This window comes from Eretmochelys imbricata, chromosome 6 (assembly GCF_965152235.1).
Source record: "Eretmochelys imbricata isolate rEreImb1 chromosome 6, rEreImb1.hap1, whole genome shotgun sequence".
Classification (NCBI taxonomy): Eukaryota; Metazoa; Chordata; order Testudines; family Cheloniidae; genus Eretmochelys; species Eretmochelys imbricata.
Genome location: NC_135577.1, coordinates 112,243,192 through 112,263,245, shown reverse-complemented (window position 1 = coordinate 112,263,245; position 20,054 = coordinate 112,243,192). Strand labels below are relative to the sequence as shown.

General features: G+C 41.0%; 1 protein-coding gene across 7 annotated transcripts in view; it reads left to right on the top strand.

The window, feature by feature from the left end:
* Positions 1–20,054, top strand: part of CDC42BPB (CDC42 binding protein kinase beta) — a 131,991-nt gene that overhangs the window by 87,420 nt on the left and 24,517 nt on the right. For 5 of the 7 annotated variants that reach the window (XR_013346437.1, XR_013346436.1, XM_077819410.1 and 2 more), the window contains exons 13-25: positions 283–525; positions 4,442–4,552; positions 4,877–5,121; positions 5,287–5,392; positions 6,072–6,196; positions 7,405–7,510; positions 13,402–13,550; positions 14,180–14,274; positions 14,363–14,442; positions 16,025–16,075; positions 17,299–17,388; positions 17,805–17,879; positions 18,373–18,478. Coding sequence is in view for 5 of the 7 variants with exons in the window: in XM_077819410.1 (XP_077675536.1) it covers positions 283–525; positions 4,442–4,552; positions 4,877–5,121; positions 5,287–5,392; positions 6,072–6,196; positions 7,405–7,510; positions 13,402–13,550; positions 14,180–14,274; positions 14,363–14,442; positions 16,025–16,075; positions 17,299–17,388; positions 17,805–17,879; positions 18,373–18,478 (1,582 nt within the window). In the remaining 2 variants the exon portion in view is untranslated. The remainder of the gene's footprint in view (positions 1–282; positions 526–4,441; positions 4,553–4,876; positions 5,122–5,286; positions 5,393–6,071; positions 6,197–7,404; positions 7,511–13,401; positions 13,551–14,179; positions 14,275–14,362; positions 14,443–16,024; positions 16,076–17,298; positions 17,389–17,804; positions 17,880–18,372; positions 18,479–20,054) is intronic. The other 2 variants (XM_077819412.1, XM_077819411.1) reach the window with 1 other exon arrangement.

Sequence of the window (20,054 nt, the reverse complement as noted above, 5' to 3'; positions counted from 1 at the left end):
CAGCCAGAGATTATTATGGAGATGGAATATCAGCAGTTGCATGAAAGGAAGTGACTAATTTGTGTGTACAAATCATGAGACATGTGGAATAACACAGCTACACAAAGAGGAATGCCAAATTAGAAGTAGCACAATATTTAAACTCTGCATGAGACAGGATTTTTGTAAATTAGAAAAGTACATATAATGGTTAACTTTAAATTAAAGACTTTGTCTTACTCAGTGTGCTTTTTCCTTGGAGAGGAGATGTGGATTTTTAATGTCTTTTTTAAATTTTACCAGCAACTTGTGGAAGCTTCAGAAAGATTAAAGGCACAGTCCAAAGAACTGAAGGATGCTCATCAGCAAAGAAAGCTAGCTATGCAGGAGTTTTCAGAGCTCAATGAGAGAATGGTAGACTTGCGCTCTCAGAAACAGAAGTTCTCTCGACAGCTTCGTGACAAAGAGGAAGAGATGGAAGTGATCGTGCAGAAAATTGATTCTATGAGACAGGAAATTCGTAAATCTGAGAGAGGCAGAAAAGAGGTAACTTGGCAAAATATTTAAGGCTAACATGTTTCAGCTGCTCTTACGCTTCACTTAAGTCATACTTAATAAAAGTAAAAAAACCCCAATGTAACCATAATTTACATTGGGTCTGTAAATTGGCCTGACATCTCTAGCTCATTTTATTTCATTTACAGAGTACATCTTAAATATTTAGTAATTTGTGAAGGAAATAATTCTGTGTTTTTTCTCATGTATTTGAATTGCTTGTAATCCAGTGAAAATATATTCTTGCTGTATGCTCATCTTCTCTTTAAAAATGTCAAGAGATGCAGTCAGCTTGAAATCTAGTAAATTCCAAAGGTCAAAGCAGTTTATTCTGAGTACCCTTGCCAATTTCCTCTTTTAAATGTGTTTCTTTTCCATGGCTATATGAAAGAGAGGGGAAACAGTAAAACAGACTAAGCAAAGTGCTCTCAAATTCAGGAAGTAAGCAAATTGGAAGTCATAGTTTCCTCATAATTTTCAATTAGCTATTTTAGTAGGTGTTTGTAACAACTGTAGCTAAAATAATCAGTTCATTTTTAAGTTCACTACACAACCACCACCATTTTATTATTAGTATTCCCATATGGCCTGGGAACACTAATTGTGGAGCAAAATCCTGTTGTGCTGGGTGCTGTACAAACGCAAAATAAAAAGACAGTCCCTGCACCAAAGAGCTTACAGTATAAGATAAGAGACAACAGGTAAATACAGACACAAAGGGAAGTATAAGGAAACAATGGGGCAGTGCTGATCAGAATGCTGGACAATATCAGTGCCTCTGGGGTTTTTTTTTTTGTTTTTTTTTGGGGGGGGGTTGGGTTTTTTTTTTAAGTGCATCATGACAAAGGAGTTTTAAGGAGGGATTTCAAGGAAGGATAATGAGATAGCTTTGTGGATGTTCACGGGGAGCTCCTCCCAAACAGAGGTGCTTGTTCGAGAGTGTTTACCAAGTGAACGGCAGTGGTTGCCGCTTACCTCAGGCACCGGATCTACCCATACCTTGACGACTGGCTCGTCAAGGGCAACTTTTCAGTTCTCGAGTCCAAAGGGATGTCGCGGTGCTTCAAGCCACGTACCGGTCTCAGGGCCTATTGGTGAACAACAAAAAGTCGACATTTTTGCCTGTGGAGAGGATAGAGTTAATCAGAGCAGTCCGCGACTCTACCTGCGCCAGAGCATTCCTGCCGCTGGAAGGCTTCCACGTGATGGCAAACCTCATCGCAGAAGTCTCCATATTCCCTTTGACTACAGCCAGGGTCTGTCTGCGCCTGCTGGGTCACATGGCAGTGTGCACTTATGTGATCTGCCGTGCCAGACTGCGGATGCGGCCCCTGCAACAATGGCTGGGGATGGTCTATTCCCAGTCCCAAGACCCCCTGGAAAAACTCATTACCATTCCCCAGGCGATACTTACCTCGCTACAATATTGGACCAACCACAGGGCAGTCCTGAAGGGGGTTCTGTTCAACATCCCCCCTCACTCCATTGGGTTGGTATCGGACGCCTTGGACCTCGGCTGGGGTGAGCACCTCTGCGACCTCCAGAGACATGGGAGGTGGTCCCCAGAGGAGGCGAGGTTGCACATAAACGTCAAAGAGCTCTGAGCAGTCCGACTGGCATGCGGAGTCTTCCTGTCAAACAAGGTGGTACGAGTCCTGACAGACAACACAGCCTCGATGTTCTGCATCAACAGGCAAAGGGGAGCACGCTCATCTGCTCTCATTCAACAGGCACTCCATCTATGGTACTTCTGCAGAAGCCACGAAATCCACCTGGAAGCTTGTCACCATCCCAGTGTCAAGAATACTCTGGCGGACCAGCTCAGCAGGGACTTCTCCTCTCACCATGAGTGGTCGCTCCATCCAGAGGTAGCCTGCATGATCTTCCAAAGGTGAGGAACTCCCCAAGTGGACCTGTTCACCATCAGGCTAAACAGGAAATACCACCAGTTTTGTTCTGAGCAAGGGCTCCCTCTCCGATGCCTTCCTCCTGTCATGGTCAGGGAGCCTGATGTACACGTTCCCTCTGATTCCACTCATCAGCTGGGTCCTTGCAAAGATCAAGAGAGACAAAGCGCAGGTTGTTGTGATAGCCCGGCATGGCCTTGCCAGCATTGGTTTGGCATGCTCATGAACTTGTCAGCGGCCCCTCCCTGGCCCCTGCCCAACCTCCAGGACCTGCTGTCACAGGACCACGGTCAGCTCCTACATCCCAACCTCGAGTTCCTCCACCTCTCGGGGTGGATGCAGTGTGGCTGAACCCAGAGGAGCGGACATGTTCAGAGTCCAACAGGTCCTCCTGGGGAGTAGGAAGCCTTCAACCAGACTGACTTACCTGGCCAAGTGGACGAGATTTTCCCGCTGAGCATCCGAACGTGGCATCTCTCCCTCGCGTTCTTCCATACAGGCTGTCCTGGACTACCTGCTCCATCTGAGGAACCAGGACCTGGCACACTCTTCCATTAGAGTGCATCTCCCCACCATCTCCACCTTTCACCCGCCAATCCAAGGACAGACAGTGTTTTCCCATGACATGACGGTCGAATTCTTGAGAGGGCTCGAGACTCTCTTCCTGAAGGTGCGGGCTCCTGTCTCTCAGTGGGATTTTAACTTGGTCCTCTCTAGGCTCACCGACCCACCCTTTGAACTGCTGGGTTCTTGCTCCTTTTCCCATCTGTCATGGAAGGTCGCGTTCCTAGTGGCGGTGACGTCAGCGAGACAGGTCTCTGAAATTAAAGCCTTGACCTCAGAACTGCCATACACAGTCTTCTACAAAGACAAGGTTCATCTGCAGCCCCATCCGGCCTTCGTGCTGAAGGTGGTCTCCACCTTCTATATGAACCAAGACATCTTCCTCCCAGTGTTCTGTCCCAAACCGCACAAGACCAGTGAGGTGTCTTCACACGCTAGACGTCCAAAGGTCCTTGGCTTTTTATTTAGAATTTACCAAGTCTCTCCATAAATCGACTCAACTCTTCATCGCTAAAGCAGATAGGATGAAGGGCCTTCTGGTGTCCTCACAAAGATTTCCAGTTGGATCACCTCATGCATAAGGAACTGTTACAATCTGGCGGGAGTTCCGCCGCTGCCAATTGTCAGAGCCTACTCGAGAGTTCAGGTGTCTTCAGCGGCCTTCATGGCACACATCCCTATTCAGTACATCTGTAGAGCCACAATGTGTCCTCTGTCCACACGTTCACAGCTCATTATGCCATCACTCTCAGCAAGCCAGAGATGACACTGGATTTGACAGAGCTGTGTTGCAATTGACACGTCCGTAAACTCCTACCCACTTCTGGGGTATTGCTTTGGAGTCACCTAATATGGAATGGACATGAGCAAGCACTTGAAGAGGAAAAGAAAGTTACCTTTTCTGTAACTGGTGTTCTTCGAGATGTGTTGCTCCCGTCCATTCCACAACCCCCCTCCCCCCCACTTCTTCCCCACTGGGAAGAAGGAACTGAGGGTGGGGGGAGCCTTATACCACACCATGTGGGCGCCACTCCAGAGGGCACCAGAGCCAGTCCCCTACGGATACTGCTGAGGGAAAAACTTCCGGCAACGGTGCATGTGGCGAGCACACACACCTAATATGGAATGGACATGAGCAACACATCTTGAAGAACACCAGTTATGGAAAAGGTAACTGTCTTTTTTTATTACCCAACAGTAACCCCACTGGCTGACAGAGTGGTGGTGGTTGGCCTACAAAGGGAATGAATCTTGCCTGAAAGACTTGTCTAGAAAGATAATGGTCACAGTGTGGGCTGCAAGAGTTATAAGGATGGGAGGTAAGGGAGTCCTGCTGTTTCCAAGGACCCAAAAGCAGCCTGAGAGGAGAGGAAAGGAGCAGGGTAGCTACAACTGTCTGTCTGCTTTGACATAATTTAAGGTTTTCTTTTTCACAGCTGGAAGCTCAACTTGAGGATGTCACCGCAGAAGCATCAAAAGAACGCAAGCTTCGTGAACACAGTGAGATTTTCTCCAAGCAGCTGGAAAATGAACTGGAAGCGCTAAAGGTACCATTATTTTAAAAATGCAAAATATGGGGAAACAGATGCCCTTTTCACTACTGATACAAGACCAAGCCTCCAATAACTTCGCTTATCTAAGCATGTACATTTGTGGCACTTTGTGTCTTTTAACGGAATCGGGCTTTCATAGAAACCTGACACAGCCTGTTAGATCTACTTGCTTTTTTCAAATTGTTTTCCCACAAACTATGTTATTGATGTTAATCTCTTGGCTTTTACCTGTCCACATTTATTCCTAACTTTTTAAGCAACACTAGAAAAATCTTGGGTCGTCTTTTCCTGATAATTTTCACTCTCTTGCTTCTGCAGCTAAAGCAAGGAGGCCGTGCAGCAGGTGCCACATTAGAACATCAGCAGGAGCTTTCCAAAATGAAGTCTGAGCTAGAAAAGAAAATCTTGTTCTATGAAGAGGAGTTAGTCAGGCGAGAGGCATCCCATGTCTTGGAAGTAAAAAATATAAAAAAGGAGGTGCATGATTCAGAAAGCCATCAGCTAGCACTGCAGAAAGAGATCATGATGCTAAAAGATAAATTGGAGAAGGCAAAACGAGAGAGGTAAGGGTCTGTATGAAACCACTTTGCTGGAGAAATTCCCCCCACCAGCTGCCGCTTCTCTCGTGTAGTGGGATTTTGGGCACCTAACTCCCCTAGCGTCTTTTGAAAATCCCAACCACCCCCAGTGGTCTGTAAAGTTGTACATTCTCTATTTTTTCCCCTCAGGCACAATGAGATGGAGGAGACTGTAGGAACAATAAAAGAGAAATATGAACGGGAAAGAACCATGTTCTTTGAAGATAACAAAAAGTTAACAACGGAAAATGAAAAGGTAGTTAGTAGAGCCATTGTTTTGGAACAAAGTTCAATTACTCTTCTTGAAAACTAGTGTTCTGTTTTTCACGTAAATCTTGTTACCTTTTAAGTCACTCTGATATTGTGATAGTTCTCTATAAAATTCACTGACCAAAGAAGAAACCATAAATATGCTTTAAAAATGGGATTTTTTCATTAGTATGGATAGGAGTAATTCCGACTGTCACACATGTATGCCACGGATGTGGGCAAATCATTTTCCTCTTGTAGTATGCAGAGGCCACTCACACTTGTGGGATTGGTGCCACCTGATGCTGAGCAGTGGAATTTTATGAAAAGCTGTCCACTGGGGATTTTCCCCCTTCCCCCCCAATGGAGTATTCCAAGAGTATAAAAGGGGTGATACCAACTATCCCCAATCTTGGACTACACACTATCTTTGACACTCATTGGTTTTTCTATTCATTTCTCCTCTTCTCATTTCCCTTGTTTGAAGTGGCACATGAACCTGAGTACTACTAGACCTGGAAGTCACACTCATAGAGCCTGAGAAAAACGGTTTCTGAAGGCTACATTGTTTTGACAGAGCTTCTTAATATCCTCTAGTGGTCTTGTTTGTGTATATTCCACATGCATAATGAGTCTGAAAGTGACATAAATTGCAGATGAAAACAACTGATCACTTTTCATTTCAGCTTTGTTCCTTTGTGGATAAATTAACAGCACAAAACAGGCAGCTAGAAGATGAGCTCCAAGACCTGGCAGCAAAGAAGGAATCGGTTGCTCATTGGGAAGCTCAGATTGCAGAAATTATTCAGTGGTATGTACTATTCCAGATAGCAATCTTCAACTTTTGAAATACAGATACGGCCTTTTTAACATAACCAAGTCTTCTGTGGATTTTTGAAGATTAGTGGAAAACTATACCTGGATGTGGTTGCTGATGATCTGTTTTGTCTTTTGTTTACCAGTGGATTAAGTAGTAGGATTTTTTCATTTTGCAGCAAATTACTGTCATAGAATATTAAATGCACAAGAAGAAGATTTCAGTGTCAGTTCAAGTCAAAATTTAAAATGATTATTAAATCATGAATCACTATCCTTGATTTCCTATAGAATTTTCTGACTAATTCACTCAGGGCAACTGCCAGAACTTACAGGGTTCAGGACAAGCAGGAGACTCAAAGCAGGAGACTACCTTGTAGCAGTTCAGTCTCCAGTGTCATTGCCTGCAGTCCCCAGAAGGCTTAGGGCCTCTTGTATTTCCTCCTTTTAGTTTTAGTGTTCCCACCCTCACCCAGACAAGCACTTGCAGTCAGAAAGACGGCCTCTCTCTTGCACACAGTTTATATTCATTAGTACCTTACTGGTTTGACAGGCTATGTGCAAGTGTTTCAAGAGTGTAAGAACACAGGCAGGCATGTGTACACACATTCATAAAGGTGTGCTCACATTCTTCCTCCACCTGAGACTCGGTGGTGATGGAGCCTAGGCCTAAAGAGCAGTGCTTCTCCGAAAGAAGAGTTTCTTGTCCCTGGAGTGACCTATAGGCTTGAAAAGAATCTTTCAGGTAGTGAAGTAGGGAGGAAATGGGCTCAGAGGGCATGTTTATATGCTTTTCTGGGCACTGAGAGGGAGGGAACCTGGAGGAGGCCCATAGAAATCAGCTTCTGGCTATTCATGGAACAAGCAGATCAGGCTCCATGCAGTAGTAATGAAATGCTGTGTGGTTGCTGTTGGATTCTAGAGGGGAAGCTATCATGAAACACCTGGCAGCATCCAGGGGTAGGGGAACCAGCTGGAGGGAGGTCCTAAAGGAGGCACAGCTAGGCTCCATCCTGGGCCTGGCAATTTCCCCAGTGCTCTATCCTTGCTTGTGACCCTAAATTCAGTACAAATACTCTGTTGATATTTGGCAGCAAGATGACTTGTTTCCTGGTGCATGGTGCCTGAGTATCAAAGTTTTATATTTTCTCCAGCTTCTAAACAAGGTCTTGTTTAAGTAACTGCTTTGTAATTGCACTCTAGGGTAAGTGATGAGAAGGACGCACGTGGATATCTTCAGGCTTTAGCTTCCAAGATGACAGAAGAATTAGAGTCATTGAGAATCTCTAGTCTGGGCTCAAGAACATTGGTAGGTCAACAGCAAGCATTCAGAAGGCTTTCTAATTCTGGATGCCTAAAATTCTTAATACTTGGCTTCATTTACTTCCACGTTCATTTAGAAATCCTCTTATTTATCAAGAAAGGGTGTAGTATGCAAATAGCCAGAGGTGTTTTCTAATAAAGACTGTGTGCTTTGATTATCCTGTCTACTTTGCCCCATTGTGTGTGAATCTCAGTTACACCACTGTGACAGTTCTTGGGATACCCAGGCCTGTGAGTCACCTTGTTACCATCTTCTCTAGAGAGAGGGAGTCTTGTCGTAGTGCAGTGTCAGCCTTTCAGCTACTCTCTCCTCTGGCTTGTGCCAGCCCTTCCTTCCCCAGGCAGGTTAATAATAGGTGCACCGAATCCCTTTGAATCATTCCCCTGTGATATACAGCCCCTGACACTGACTGCTCTCAGAAATTCAAAATCCTCTGCACCCAAAGGTGCAGCGTTCCCCAGTTTACTAGTTTTATCTTAAACCACCACTCTTGTGAACCACACAGCACTTGTGACCACTTATGATAAAAGTGGATTTATTTATTTAAATAAAGATTTAACTAGAAACAAGAGAGAGCAATGGAAACAAGTGGTTACAGTATAAAACAACATAATAAAACGTGAACCTGAGTTTACATGAATAGTTATCTTTCCCATATAATAAACTAGATTTTTCTCACCAAAGTTCCAGCTGTTGCAGAGCTGGCTGGTTTCTCAAGAACCAGGATTCAAATTTTCATGAAAGTACCAACGTCTGCCAGGGGTTTTCCTCAGCGAGTGGTTAGTACTTTTCCCTATTCTGGTATACTGAAACCAGCCATTTATTTCTGCTCACAGGCCAGGCAAATCCCTGCCTTGCTGTAGAGTGTCTTTTCTACCTTTAAATGGTTTTGGTGGTTTGTAATGTCTGGTGTTTTCCCCATTGACTGTTCCAGGATGTGCAAAGGTAGACAATGAAACCCTGCATTACCTTGTCAACTGACTAGGGAGGAGTGACAACTCCCACTTGCTTGAATAGATCATCATTAAGACACATTACCTTGTTGTGACTGATTTATCATAAAAAGAAAAGGAGTACTTGTGGCACCTTAGAGACTAACAAATTTATTTGAGCATAAGCTTTCGGGAGCTACAGCTCACTTCATCGGATGCATTCAATGGAAAACACAGTGGGGAGATTTATATACATAGATAACATGAAACAATGGGTGTTACCATACACACTGTAACGAGAGTGAGAGTGATCAGGTAAGGTGAGCTATTACCAGCAGTATGGGGGGGGGGACAACTGACCTTTTGTAGTGATAATCAAGGTGAGCCATTTCCAGCAGTTGACAAGAACGTCTGAGGAACAGTGGGGGGGGGAATAAACATGGGGAAATAGTTTTACTTTGTGTAATGACCCATCCACTCCCAGTGTCTATTCAAGTCTAAGTTAATTGTATCCAGTTTGCAAATTAATTCCAATTCAGCAGTCTCTCGTTGGAGTCTGTTTTTGAAGTTTTGTTGTTGAAGAATTGCAACTTTTAGGTCTGTAATAGAGTGACCAAAGAGATTGAAGTGTTCTCTGACTGGTTTTTGAATGTTATAATTCTTGACGTCTGATTTGTGTCCATTTATTCTTTTACGTAGAGACTGTCCAGTTTGACCAATGTACATGGCAGAGGGGCATTGCTGGCACATGATGGCATATATCACATTGGTAGATGTGCAGGTGAACGAGCCTCTGACAGTGTGGCTGATGTGATTAGGCCCTATGATGGTGTCACCTGAATAGATATGTGGACAGAGTTGGCAACGGGCTGTGTTGCAAGGATAGGTTCCTGTTGTGTGGTGTGTGGTTGCTGGTGAGTATTTGCTTCAGGTTGCGGGGCTGTCTGTAAGCAAGGACTGGCCTGTCTCCCAAGATCTGTAAGAGTGATGGGTTGTCCTTCAGGATAGGTTGTAGATTCTTGATGATGCGTTGGAGAGGTTTTAGTTGGGGGCTGAAAGTGATGGCTAGTGGCGTTCTGTTATTTTCTTTGTTGGGCTTGTCCTGTAGTAGGTAACTTCTGGGTACTCTTCTGGCTCTGTCCATGTATTTCTTCACTTCAGCAGGTGGGTATTGTAGTTTTAAGAATGCTTGATAGAGATCTTGTAGGTGTTTGTCTCTGTCTGAGGGGTTGGAGCAAATGCGGTTGTATCGTAGAGCTTGGCTGTAGACAATGGATCGTGTGGTGTGGTCTGGGTGAAAGCTGGAGGCATGTAGGTAGGAATAGCGGTCAGTAGGTTTCTGGTGTAGGGTGGTGTTTATGTGACCATCGCTTATTAGTACCGTAGTGTCCAGGAAGTGGATCTGTTGTGTGGACTGGTCCATGCTGAGGTTGATTTTGTGATGGAAATTGTTGAAATCATGGTGGAATTCTTCAAGGGCTGCTTTTCCATGGGTCCAGATGATGAAGATGTCATCAGTGTAGTGCAAGTAGAGTTGGGGCATTAGGGGACGAGAGCTGAGGAAGCGTTGTTCTAAGTCAGCCATAAAAAAGTTGGTATACTGTGGGGCCATGCGGGTACCCATAGCAGTGCTGCTGACTCCACCAAGAGACTGCTGAATTGGAATTAATGTGCAAACTGGATACAATTAACTTAGGCTTGAATAGAGACTGGGAGTGGATGTGTCCTTGCACAAAGTAAAACTATTTCCCCATGTTCATCCCTCCCCCCCAATCCCAACTGCTCCTCGGACATTCCTGTTAACTGCTGGAAATGGCCCACCTTGATTATCACTAAAAAAGGTTTTCTCCCCCCCGCCAACCCCGCCCTGCTCTCCTGCTGGTAATAGCTCATCTTAAGTGATCACTCTCCTTACAGTGTGTATGATAACACCCATTTTTTCATGTTCTGTGTGTATATAAATCTCCTCATTGTATTTTCCACTGAATGCATCCGATGAAATGAGCTGTAGCTCGCGAAAGCTTATGCTCAAATAAATTTGTTAGTCTCTAAGGTGCCACAAGTACTCCTTTTCTTTTTAACACGACTGCTATTCTGAAACCTGATTTATCATAGAATCACAGGACTGGAAGGGACCTCAAGAGGTCTTCTAGTCCAGTCCCCTGCACTCATGGCAGGACGAAGTATTATCTAGACAAGAGGTTCTCAAACTGGGGGCTGGGAATGGTCATGAGAAGCGTTAGACAAAAAACACTGCCCACATTTTACCAGCAGCAGTCAATAACTAACAAAGCTGATTCCTCTAGGTGTATCAGGTCTTCAGATGGAGCTGTGCATTTTGATGGATTTCTGTTAAGCTTGCATAGCGTTATATAAAGTTGTTGCCATCTGTGTTACTCGGTTTGCTATGACATGGTGTGGACATCTAATTGTAAGCATTGACCACAATCACAGTTTTGCTTTAGCTCTTATTACAGTGGATCGTTAGCTTGGTTTAAATGAATGACGTACTGTTTTTAATATTTCATGAGTTTCATGGGGTTTTTTTTATTGGTATATGTTCTTGTGTGCTAGGGGGATGTAAACTACTACAGACACAAAGGGGGGGGGGGGCCACAATTAAATAAGTTTGAGAATTGCTGACCATCCCTGACAGGTGTTTGTCTAACCTGCTTTTAAAAACCTCCAATGACACAGATTCCACAACCTCCCTAGGCAATTTATTCCAGTGCTTAACCACCCTGACAGTTAAGTAGTTTTTCCTGATGTGGTGCCCAGAACTGGACACAATACTCCAGTTGAGGCCTAATCAGCACAGAGTAGAGCAGAAGAATTACTTCCCATGTCTTGCTTACAATACTCATTGTTCCTTTAATAATATCCATCCGTACATCTCTCAGTGATTGAGTCATGACAAGGTACGAACTTTCTGTAGATACCTTACATGTTCTTTATGGATAAAAAAGACATGTTTGCTGTAGTGAGTTTCAGGTCTGAGGTGAGAGCTGATTGCAAAGAACAGGGCACCTTTGCCCAGGGGTCTCTGTGTCACACAATCCAAATTTGATAAAATCCCGTGTTTTGCTTATTGCTAGTACCTGCCATTAATTGCAAACTATGCCTTAAAACAGGATTAATGAAAAGAGTCAATAAAATAAACATTTCTAAAAGAAATAAAAGGGAATATTTTTAATACACCATACCCCAAAAGGTTTAGACACATAAATGAATAATAGCCATTTGCCCTGACAGTAATAATAAAACTACAAGAGGTTTCATTCTTCATGCTTCATGGCATAAGATGATCAACATCTGGGATCAGGAAGAAAAATGTTAAGCAGCAAGTTATATTAATTTATATTTCATAATTTTGTCTAGCGGCCTTAAAGAAAGGAGCCCCTGCTAAGGAAAGCTTACAGTCCTAAGGGCAAAATTCTCTCTTGTCCTTAGCACTTGGTAAGTCCAAGAATGGGGAAGGAGAGCATCTTCATGGGGCCTCTACTCATCCAACACACTGACCAGCACACAAGGGGAAAGTAACCTGCTACTGGTTTATACTGGTAACCATAGGCATAGTTTGACTTCTCTATTTGGAGGGGCAATGCCCCCATGCTCCCCAGTCTCCGCCCATGCTAGTAACATATTACATTCCCTTTTCCTTCCTACTTCAGAGTAAGTGGGGAGCAAGAGAGCAAATTGTGGCTTGTAATTTTCTTCCTGCCTTTCTTCCTAAGGCAGTACAGCTGTGCACCATCCCTCCCTTACTTGGGGTAGAGAGTGAACTGGGGTAGAAAGTGAAGACGAGTGCAAGAGGAGGAAGTGGCAAATTTAAGGCAGACAGTGACCATTTGCTTTTTGCCTACTGTCAAAATTTAAAAAGCAGATGACATACTATATCAAGGCAGGTTTCATAGACTTTAGCAAATTTGCTCTAAATTAATACTCACGTATTTGGAGCAGACTTCAGGTATATATGGAAATGAAATAAGACATTGCCTTTCAGATTGTGGTTCTTGGACAACTGAGATTCTTTGGACACTTTCAGCTCTCCCCAGGTCACCAGTATGTTAAAATAGTGTTGCTTTCCTTGGTCTCAGCTACTAAACTTCATTAGCGAGCAAAAAATATATTTTTAATATTCTGTTTCAGTGCAAGAAATTGCTGCAGTTGCCATGGGAATGTTATACAGTGTTATGAACTTGAGTGGGTGGATAGGTGTCCACGAGACAATCTCTATTAAGATACAATCCACACTATGAAAATGTTTGAGTACCTCCTAAAATAAAAAAAGCCTTGAAAAATTATCTATCTTGGAAAATCAAAAATACCGTTTTCTGGTAATAAAAAGCAGAGAAACTAATCCATATCTTAAATTGGTGTATAATGTACAACAAGATTAAAAAAAATACATATACTGTCTTTAGGTTTCTCAAAGAGATGCTGACAACTTAAAAACCTATCATTGTAAACAAGCAGAAGTGTGTACATATGTCAGTAATAACACACCCTTGATTGACTGTGAACATTCTAAAACTCCAGTTTCACTGTACTCTTTATTTTTCTCTCAGCGCGGACAATGAAAATCAGTGAAGGCACTTTCACCTTTATTCATAGTCATTTTCAAGTTTTTAGTGTTGCAGAATTTGGGTTTCAGGCACTGCAGATGAACCATTAATTGGTTTAAAACTACGGACTGAACACTTATTGGTCATGGCTTTTTATAAAAGCCTGTTTTATAAAATTTAAATATTGGGCCAATTTTGACAGGGTCCATTTAAACTGTTTCATCATAACAATGAAAGTGTTAGTATGTGATTTTTAAATTAAGATCTCTGGGGCAAATCTGGGGGGATCAGAGGTTCTGTGTTCTCTTTGTATTTGTGAACAAAGGAGGAAAATTACTTTAGAGAGTTGATGTTAATGTACAATAACTTACTGCAATAGGATCCACTTTGGAAACTGCGACGAAGTCAGAAGCTGGATATGTCAGCAAGGCTGGAACTGCAATCTGCCCTGGATGCAGAAATACGTGCCAAACAGCTAATTCAAGAAGAGTTAAGAAAGGTTAAAGATGCAAACATATCCTTTGAGAGGTAATAAATTACAGAAGTGTGCAGTCTTGTTCATCTGAACATTCTAACATGCTGGGTTATCCTTAATGTGCCACTGTTAGCTACCTGTTCAAATAACAAGCACTTATTAATTTACCCTCCTTTATGCCAAGAAACTTACGCCCTGACAGAAAACCTGTCTGTTACAGGTTTTTTCCCCAACTCCATTTAAAAATTCTACAGATTTCTTCAAGTAATTTTTAAGATAAAGCAGCATGCCCAAGTGAGTGGATTGATTGTAATATGTGGGTCTTTGCCATGCAGGAGAAATGGGTACTAGGAGTAGCATCAGAAATCCCCTTTCTTAGAGCAGCTGGAGAGAGGATGGTGGTCGGGGGAAGGGAAGACCATCCTACCAAGAGATTATCATCAGTTAGCTACCACCTGCAACATCACAGAGAGAGATGCAGATAACCTAAAGGACTCTCAATCTAGCATGGTAGTGAAATTGTAATTCACAGGAATGGTGGGCTGGGGGAAATGATCTGCCTTAAAAAGAAGGCAGGTGTTGCTAAAAGGCAAAAGGGGGACTACTGCTAGTAAAAACAAGAATATAAAATTATGCAGTAAATTTCTTCCCTTTCAAATGTTTAATGGTTTTCATGTTCTAGTAAGCTGAAGGAATCTGAAGCAAAAAATCAGGAACTGTTGGAAGAAATGGAGGGATTGAAGAAAAAGCTGGAAGAAAAATACAGAACAGATACAGGTAACTAAAGTTAGTATTAGAATTAATTTTGAGCTTATTATCTGTAGTGTTTTTCTTTGAGCTAAATCAGGTAATTATTTTCTTTCAGGTCTCAAACTTCCAGACTTTCAAGATTCAATTTTTGAATATTTCAACACTTCACCTCTTGCACGTGATCTGACTTTTAGAGTGAGTTTTTAACATCAAGTGCCTACAAAAATGTGTCTTGAGGATTTTGAATTAATTAAAGTTTATGCATGGGTAATATGCAGTAAATTAGGTTCTGACAAATGAGTATGAAATATGCAAGACGAATTAAAAGTATGTCGCAAGTGCACATTGCCCCTATAATAGATGTCAGGTAGCTAGGCATTTGTAGAGAAAGCTATAACTTTTTGAAATAGTTGCAAAATCCCACTTTAAGGTAAGCAAAAGAACCAGGATAGGAAAATATCTGAGAACTTCTATTGGATAAATAATGCATTCACTTTTTCTGAACATGCTTCACAAACTAAAGGGCAGCGTGTATAGCTGCTGGTTACATGGTTGCATCTGCTGACAAACTGGCTGATTTAAATGCATTGATGAGCTCCAAAGGGTGACTCATCTAGTCTGTGAAATTGTCGTCTCCAAGCTTGGGCGGTTCGAGTAGATGGAACTGGGAAGAGCTTCAGAGATGCAGAAGACCCAGCATGTTGGTGTAGGCCAAATAAGACTTTTTCAAGGTTTTTGTTGGACTGTAGCTCAGCTTTGTCATGACACACCCTCTGATTTTCTTTAGAAAGTTAATCATACAAATTGTGGGTTCGGTGCGTAAAGTTTGTACATCCCCTGAGGAAACAGCTGTTAATTACTGCAGTGAATCACATTTCCTTACTTTATGAACTCTTGATCCTTGATGGGTTTCTGGACATGTTTTGTATAACATTTAAAACAGACAGTTAAGAATGAAAATCATAAGAACTCTGATAGTATAAACTAGAGGGCTGCAGTTATACTGGTTGGGATTAAATCCTGGTCTACCTAGATAGATATTTGTATCTAGATGGTGTTACCATGTGATTACTGTGCTTTCTATATATTTCTCACATTGTTGCTGTTCCCAAGAAGTCAGGGACATGCTGTGAGATGTGCAATACATAAACCATAAATGTGTGCTATTTCCTATTAGAGTATCTGTCTGCTAGTTTATTTACTATTAACACAGCAGGTCATTGTGTATACTATTCCACTTCCACTCCCCAGACATTCCTTTAGAAAAGGAATAGATGAAAAGCGTATGAAATGTGCTGCTGCCATGGTTTGAGTTCTTAGGTCTACTGACCTCGATAGTTTCTCATTTAAAGCAAATTGACATTACTTAGTCAACAAATGAGATTTTAAAGCACTTTGTTTGAATAAGGATTGAATCACTGTTTTTATAATTGAAATAAAATATTACAAAATGTAGGGCTTAAAAAATTAAATGCATAATAAACCAAAAGGCCACGTCATATATCCCACCATAAATAAATAAGTGCTAAGGAAAGTTGAGTATCATTTTCTAATGAATTACTGTTAGAAGTCTGAATATTTTGATTAACAAAATTTCTATTAACTTTTTGAAGGTACACTTGTAACATACCTCCCCCGATTTTCTTGGTTATTTTGGTTTGTGTAAATATCCGTTTGCTGCATAAACATTCATTTAATTAGCCTACAAATAATCCCTCTGAAGTTTCTTATGGGTGATAAGTGATCATTTTTATCCCTCATATCTGTTACAACAAAGGATTCTCTTTCTTCCTCGTCTACGTCTTCTCTGCTAGCCTTTTGGGAAGAAGTAAGTTCTTGCTGATACATTTGTCTCCTTAATTTATGACCTGTATTTGTAAGATTGGCATCCTAAAACTAGTGGATTTTTTTTCTTCCGTAATAACTTTTTACTACAAATTAACCCACTAAATAGAAATAGTTGATTTTTTTTTTTTAAACCTCCTTACAGGCTGACAATTTAAGATACTTTGACAATACAGTCATGGCTAAAGATGAATCTTGTTTATCATGGTAACATACTTTTGTTTTACACAAGGATACAATTTCATGTTTATTTGATATTCCTCAGTCTAGCACTACCAATCAGCATATAACAAAATGTCGACACATATCTAGTGTAACTGTTGAGTTATCTTCCAATCTAAAGTAGCTGAAGAGTGAGTATGACTCTTACTCAACGGCCTTTACTACTAATTACATTATATTTTAGAAAGTTTAATCTGATGTTTGCTAATCATAATCTTCCCAGTGTCCACAGAGTACAATAATATAATATCCTAATTCCCCACCCAGCTGTTTTAACTCTAGAATTATAGCACACTACCCCTTGTGCTGGCAATTAGTAGTAGTTATTGTAAATATGTATTTAATAGAGGATGTGTGGTATTAGTTTCTAGTATTAATGAAATGTGTTGTAATTATTGTTAGAATTCCAAATGGTAACAAAATTCTATCTATAAAGTTCCTGAAATATTTTTTTAAATACTAAAAATAAATTGGATGAAGTCACTTTAAAAACCTTATGATTGGATCGGTGGCGGCTCTGCATTGTAAAAATCCTACTGTAGTAAATATTTCATGGTTGGTTGTCCAGGAAGCCTGGCTTCCTCTCATACCAGCATACAAGAATGTAGGAGCAACATTCAAAGATGTGGTTGGTGAAGTCCAATCATGTTATGAAGGGTCCTTCTTGGATTTCAGGGAGAAGGAGGCTGATGTTTATGGCTATTATGCCACCTACCATTTGGGAATTTTTAAAATATGATACTTCCATTTCTACACTTTTGCTATCATTTAGTGGATCTGATTTTTTTTTTTTTTTTTTTTAGAAACAGACGTTACATAGCATTTATAGACATTAGCAGTGCTCTTAATGTTGTGTTTCACAAACTATTATTTTTGCTCTGAGTTAATAATTGTAACCATTCTAGGATTTATTTCGTGTTGATGCAAGAACACTGCTTCAGATCTATAGTATTAATCTAATTTGTTTGCTAACATTTTTTGCAGACAAGTTCTATAAGCGAGCAGGAAACACAAGGTCCCAAACCAGAAGTCTCACCATCCACTTCTGTTATGACTACAGAACAGCAGCAAGAAGTAAGGCAGCTGGTATTTTATTAGTCAGAGTAATTCACTTAGGTCTTTAAGCACTGCTGGTTTGTTATAAATGTATATCACAGACATTACTCACCATGAAGAGGCTTAATCCAACCTTGAATGTTAGCTTATTTGCAGACATGTGTCATTGTTATAAGCACACATGCTTTGAGAACAGTTGCAGGTGGAACCTTTTCCCAGTCTCTACGTATGTTGTTGTACTCCATTTTCATACCCATTTTTGTATTGCTGCTTGTTTGTTATTATGCAGGCTTTCCTATGAGCGCTTTAAGATGTAATTCATTCACAGTAAATCAGGAATGGCAATATGTTCTAAAATCTAAACTCTTACTGATCCTTTGTAAAACAAATTATTGAAGCCTCATTTTGCTCAACTGTAGTTTTTTGTGATTCAGGAACCAATACGGCTTCAGAGGATGCCTGCTGTTCCCTCCCCTACCATTCAGTCCATTTCTCTAGCTGTACCAAAGGTAGGGGGACCTTGTTCACCTTATTTGTAAGAACTAAAGAAAAGAGATGCTTTATATAAATTAGCTATCCATATGTTTGGGTTTGTCCTGTCTGGGTTTTTTATTTGCTGTTTATTTGTAAGCCTGTTTTTAATTCATATTCGTAAGTAATTATTATTTAAGTGTTTAGTTTTGTCAGAGATCAGAAAAAATTATTTTGGATTAGTTAGTAGATTTGGGTTTTTTATTTTGTACTAGAAATACCTGTCTGGTTCTGCTCCTAACATGGGTGTGTCTTTCTTAAATTAGAAATCAAAGAATATGCGACATGACTTTGAGAGAAAGTTCTGTCTTGCAGGACTTCTGACAAGTTGTAGTTAGTTACAAGAAAGCAGTATTTTATAATTCCCTCCTGCTAATAAGATAAAGAAAAGATAAACATATTGCATGGAGATAGGAGTTGATTGATCCCCCTTATCATGTAGCTTTATTTTATCCTGAACTTATCTTGCAGCCTAAAGCTCACCAACTCAATATCAAGTCCTTTTCAAGCCCTACTCAGTGCAGTCACTGCACATCTCTCATGGTGGGATTAGTTCGACAAGGCTATGCCTGCGATGGTGAGTCAGTTAAACCATTCTGAATTTTCAGTCATCTAACCTAAAAATCATTTATTTTAAAGCAACAAGTTACTCAATGGAAAATAATACTGTTGTGCCTTTTCCTCCTACCTTTTTACATCTGCAGACTTGTAACAGTTAAGGAATGCAATTCTCAAGTTTTTCTTAAGCTCAGAGATTTATCTTCCTGCAATATTTCTCCGTACTAGTATAACCATTAATCCTTAGTAGCATTCTTTTTGGAACATGGAGAAACTCATATTGCAGCGATGCTATTGCCGTACTAATCTAACGCTGTAAATTTCCACTGTCCACTTCTCCAAAATCCACAGGTTTGGAAACATTTGCCTCCTGTTTTACCCTTTAGATCCAGGGTGTCATCAGATCCTGTCAGTTTTCTGTTCAGTGCTCTGAAATCCTTTTTTTCCTTTCCACTGTTACTTACTTTTTATAGGAATTTCTACCCTGACGATTGCATCTGAAGTATGAGTATTGGGAAGTTTCGCTCTGAAAATACTTGTCTGAGCCTTAATCACCTTTTGCCTTGATTACTGCTATTCCTCCTGTTTGGCCCCTCTGACTTCACATATCTCTCCTCAGATCTGTCCAAAACACCACTGTAGAAATAAGCGTCCTCTTGGATCACTATGCCCAGCTCAGTCCCCACTTAACATCTCTCCACTGACACCTTCTGTATCACATTCTGGCTCTTCGGTCTCATCTTCGCACATTTTCACACATCAGTCATAATCTATTTCTAATCTAATCTCACTCCCCTTCCTCTCTGTAGGCAGCACCTGTTACTCCAACTGCACCCACCCGTAGTCATACTTTGTCGTCTCCTTCTTGCAGCTCTGCACTTTGTTTCTTCCCTTCCTTTCCCTCAATCCTGGAACAGTCTGTCTCCAGTGGTCTGACAACCTCGTTCTCCTGTTGTCTCATGTCTGTCAGCAAGAACTCAACCACTAATCTCCCCATTGTCAGGCTGACACCAGCTCATGATAGTGACGTAAGAAACCAGAGATAAGCTAAAGGGATATAAGAATTGAGAAGATGGCAGAGTAAAATGTGTGCATAAAAGAAATTGCTTTAACAAGAGCTGCTCTAGTCGTCTTAGTTCTCTCCAGCTCCCAACACCTTCAGAGTGCTGATGGCTTTACAATATTACAAACTGAGTACGTTCCTCAGTGCACAGACCTTGTCTTCATGTATGTATGGGAAGCCCCAGGTATCCTTAGTGTGTGAAGCACCATGTATTTTTAGTATTATTTACAGTGCCCAAAAGTTTGCTAGGTGCTTTATAGATAACAGGTCTCTGTCTCTTAAAGTATTGCACTCTAAATAGACAACAGACACAGGAGGCAACAATTCAGTTTTATTGGTGTTTACTCTTTATTTTAAGTACTGACTATTCATATGCCTTTCTCATAGCACGATATCTTAACCATTGTCTATTAGCCTCTATTTTACTATACATCTAAGCCCATTTTCTTCATATCACCCTTTTTCTGTTTTTCTGGACAAGATGGTTTCCCTTTTTATTTTTAACTGTATCCCATCCCCTACATATTTACTC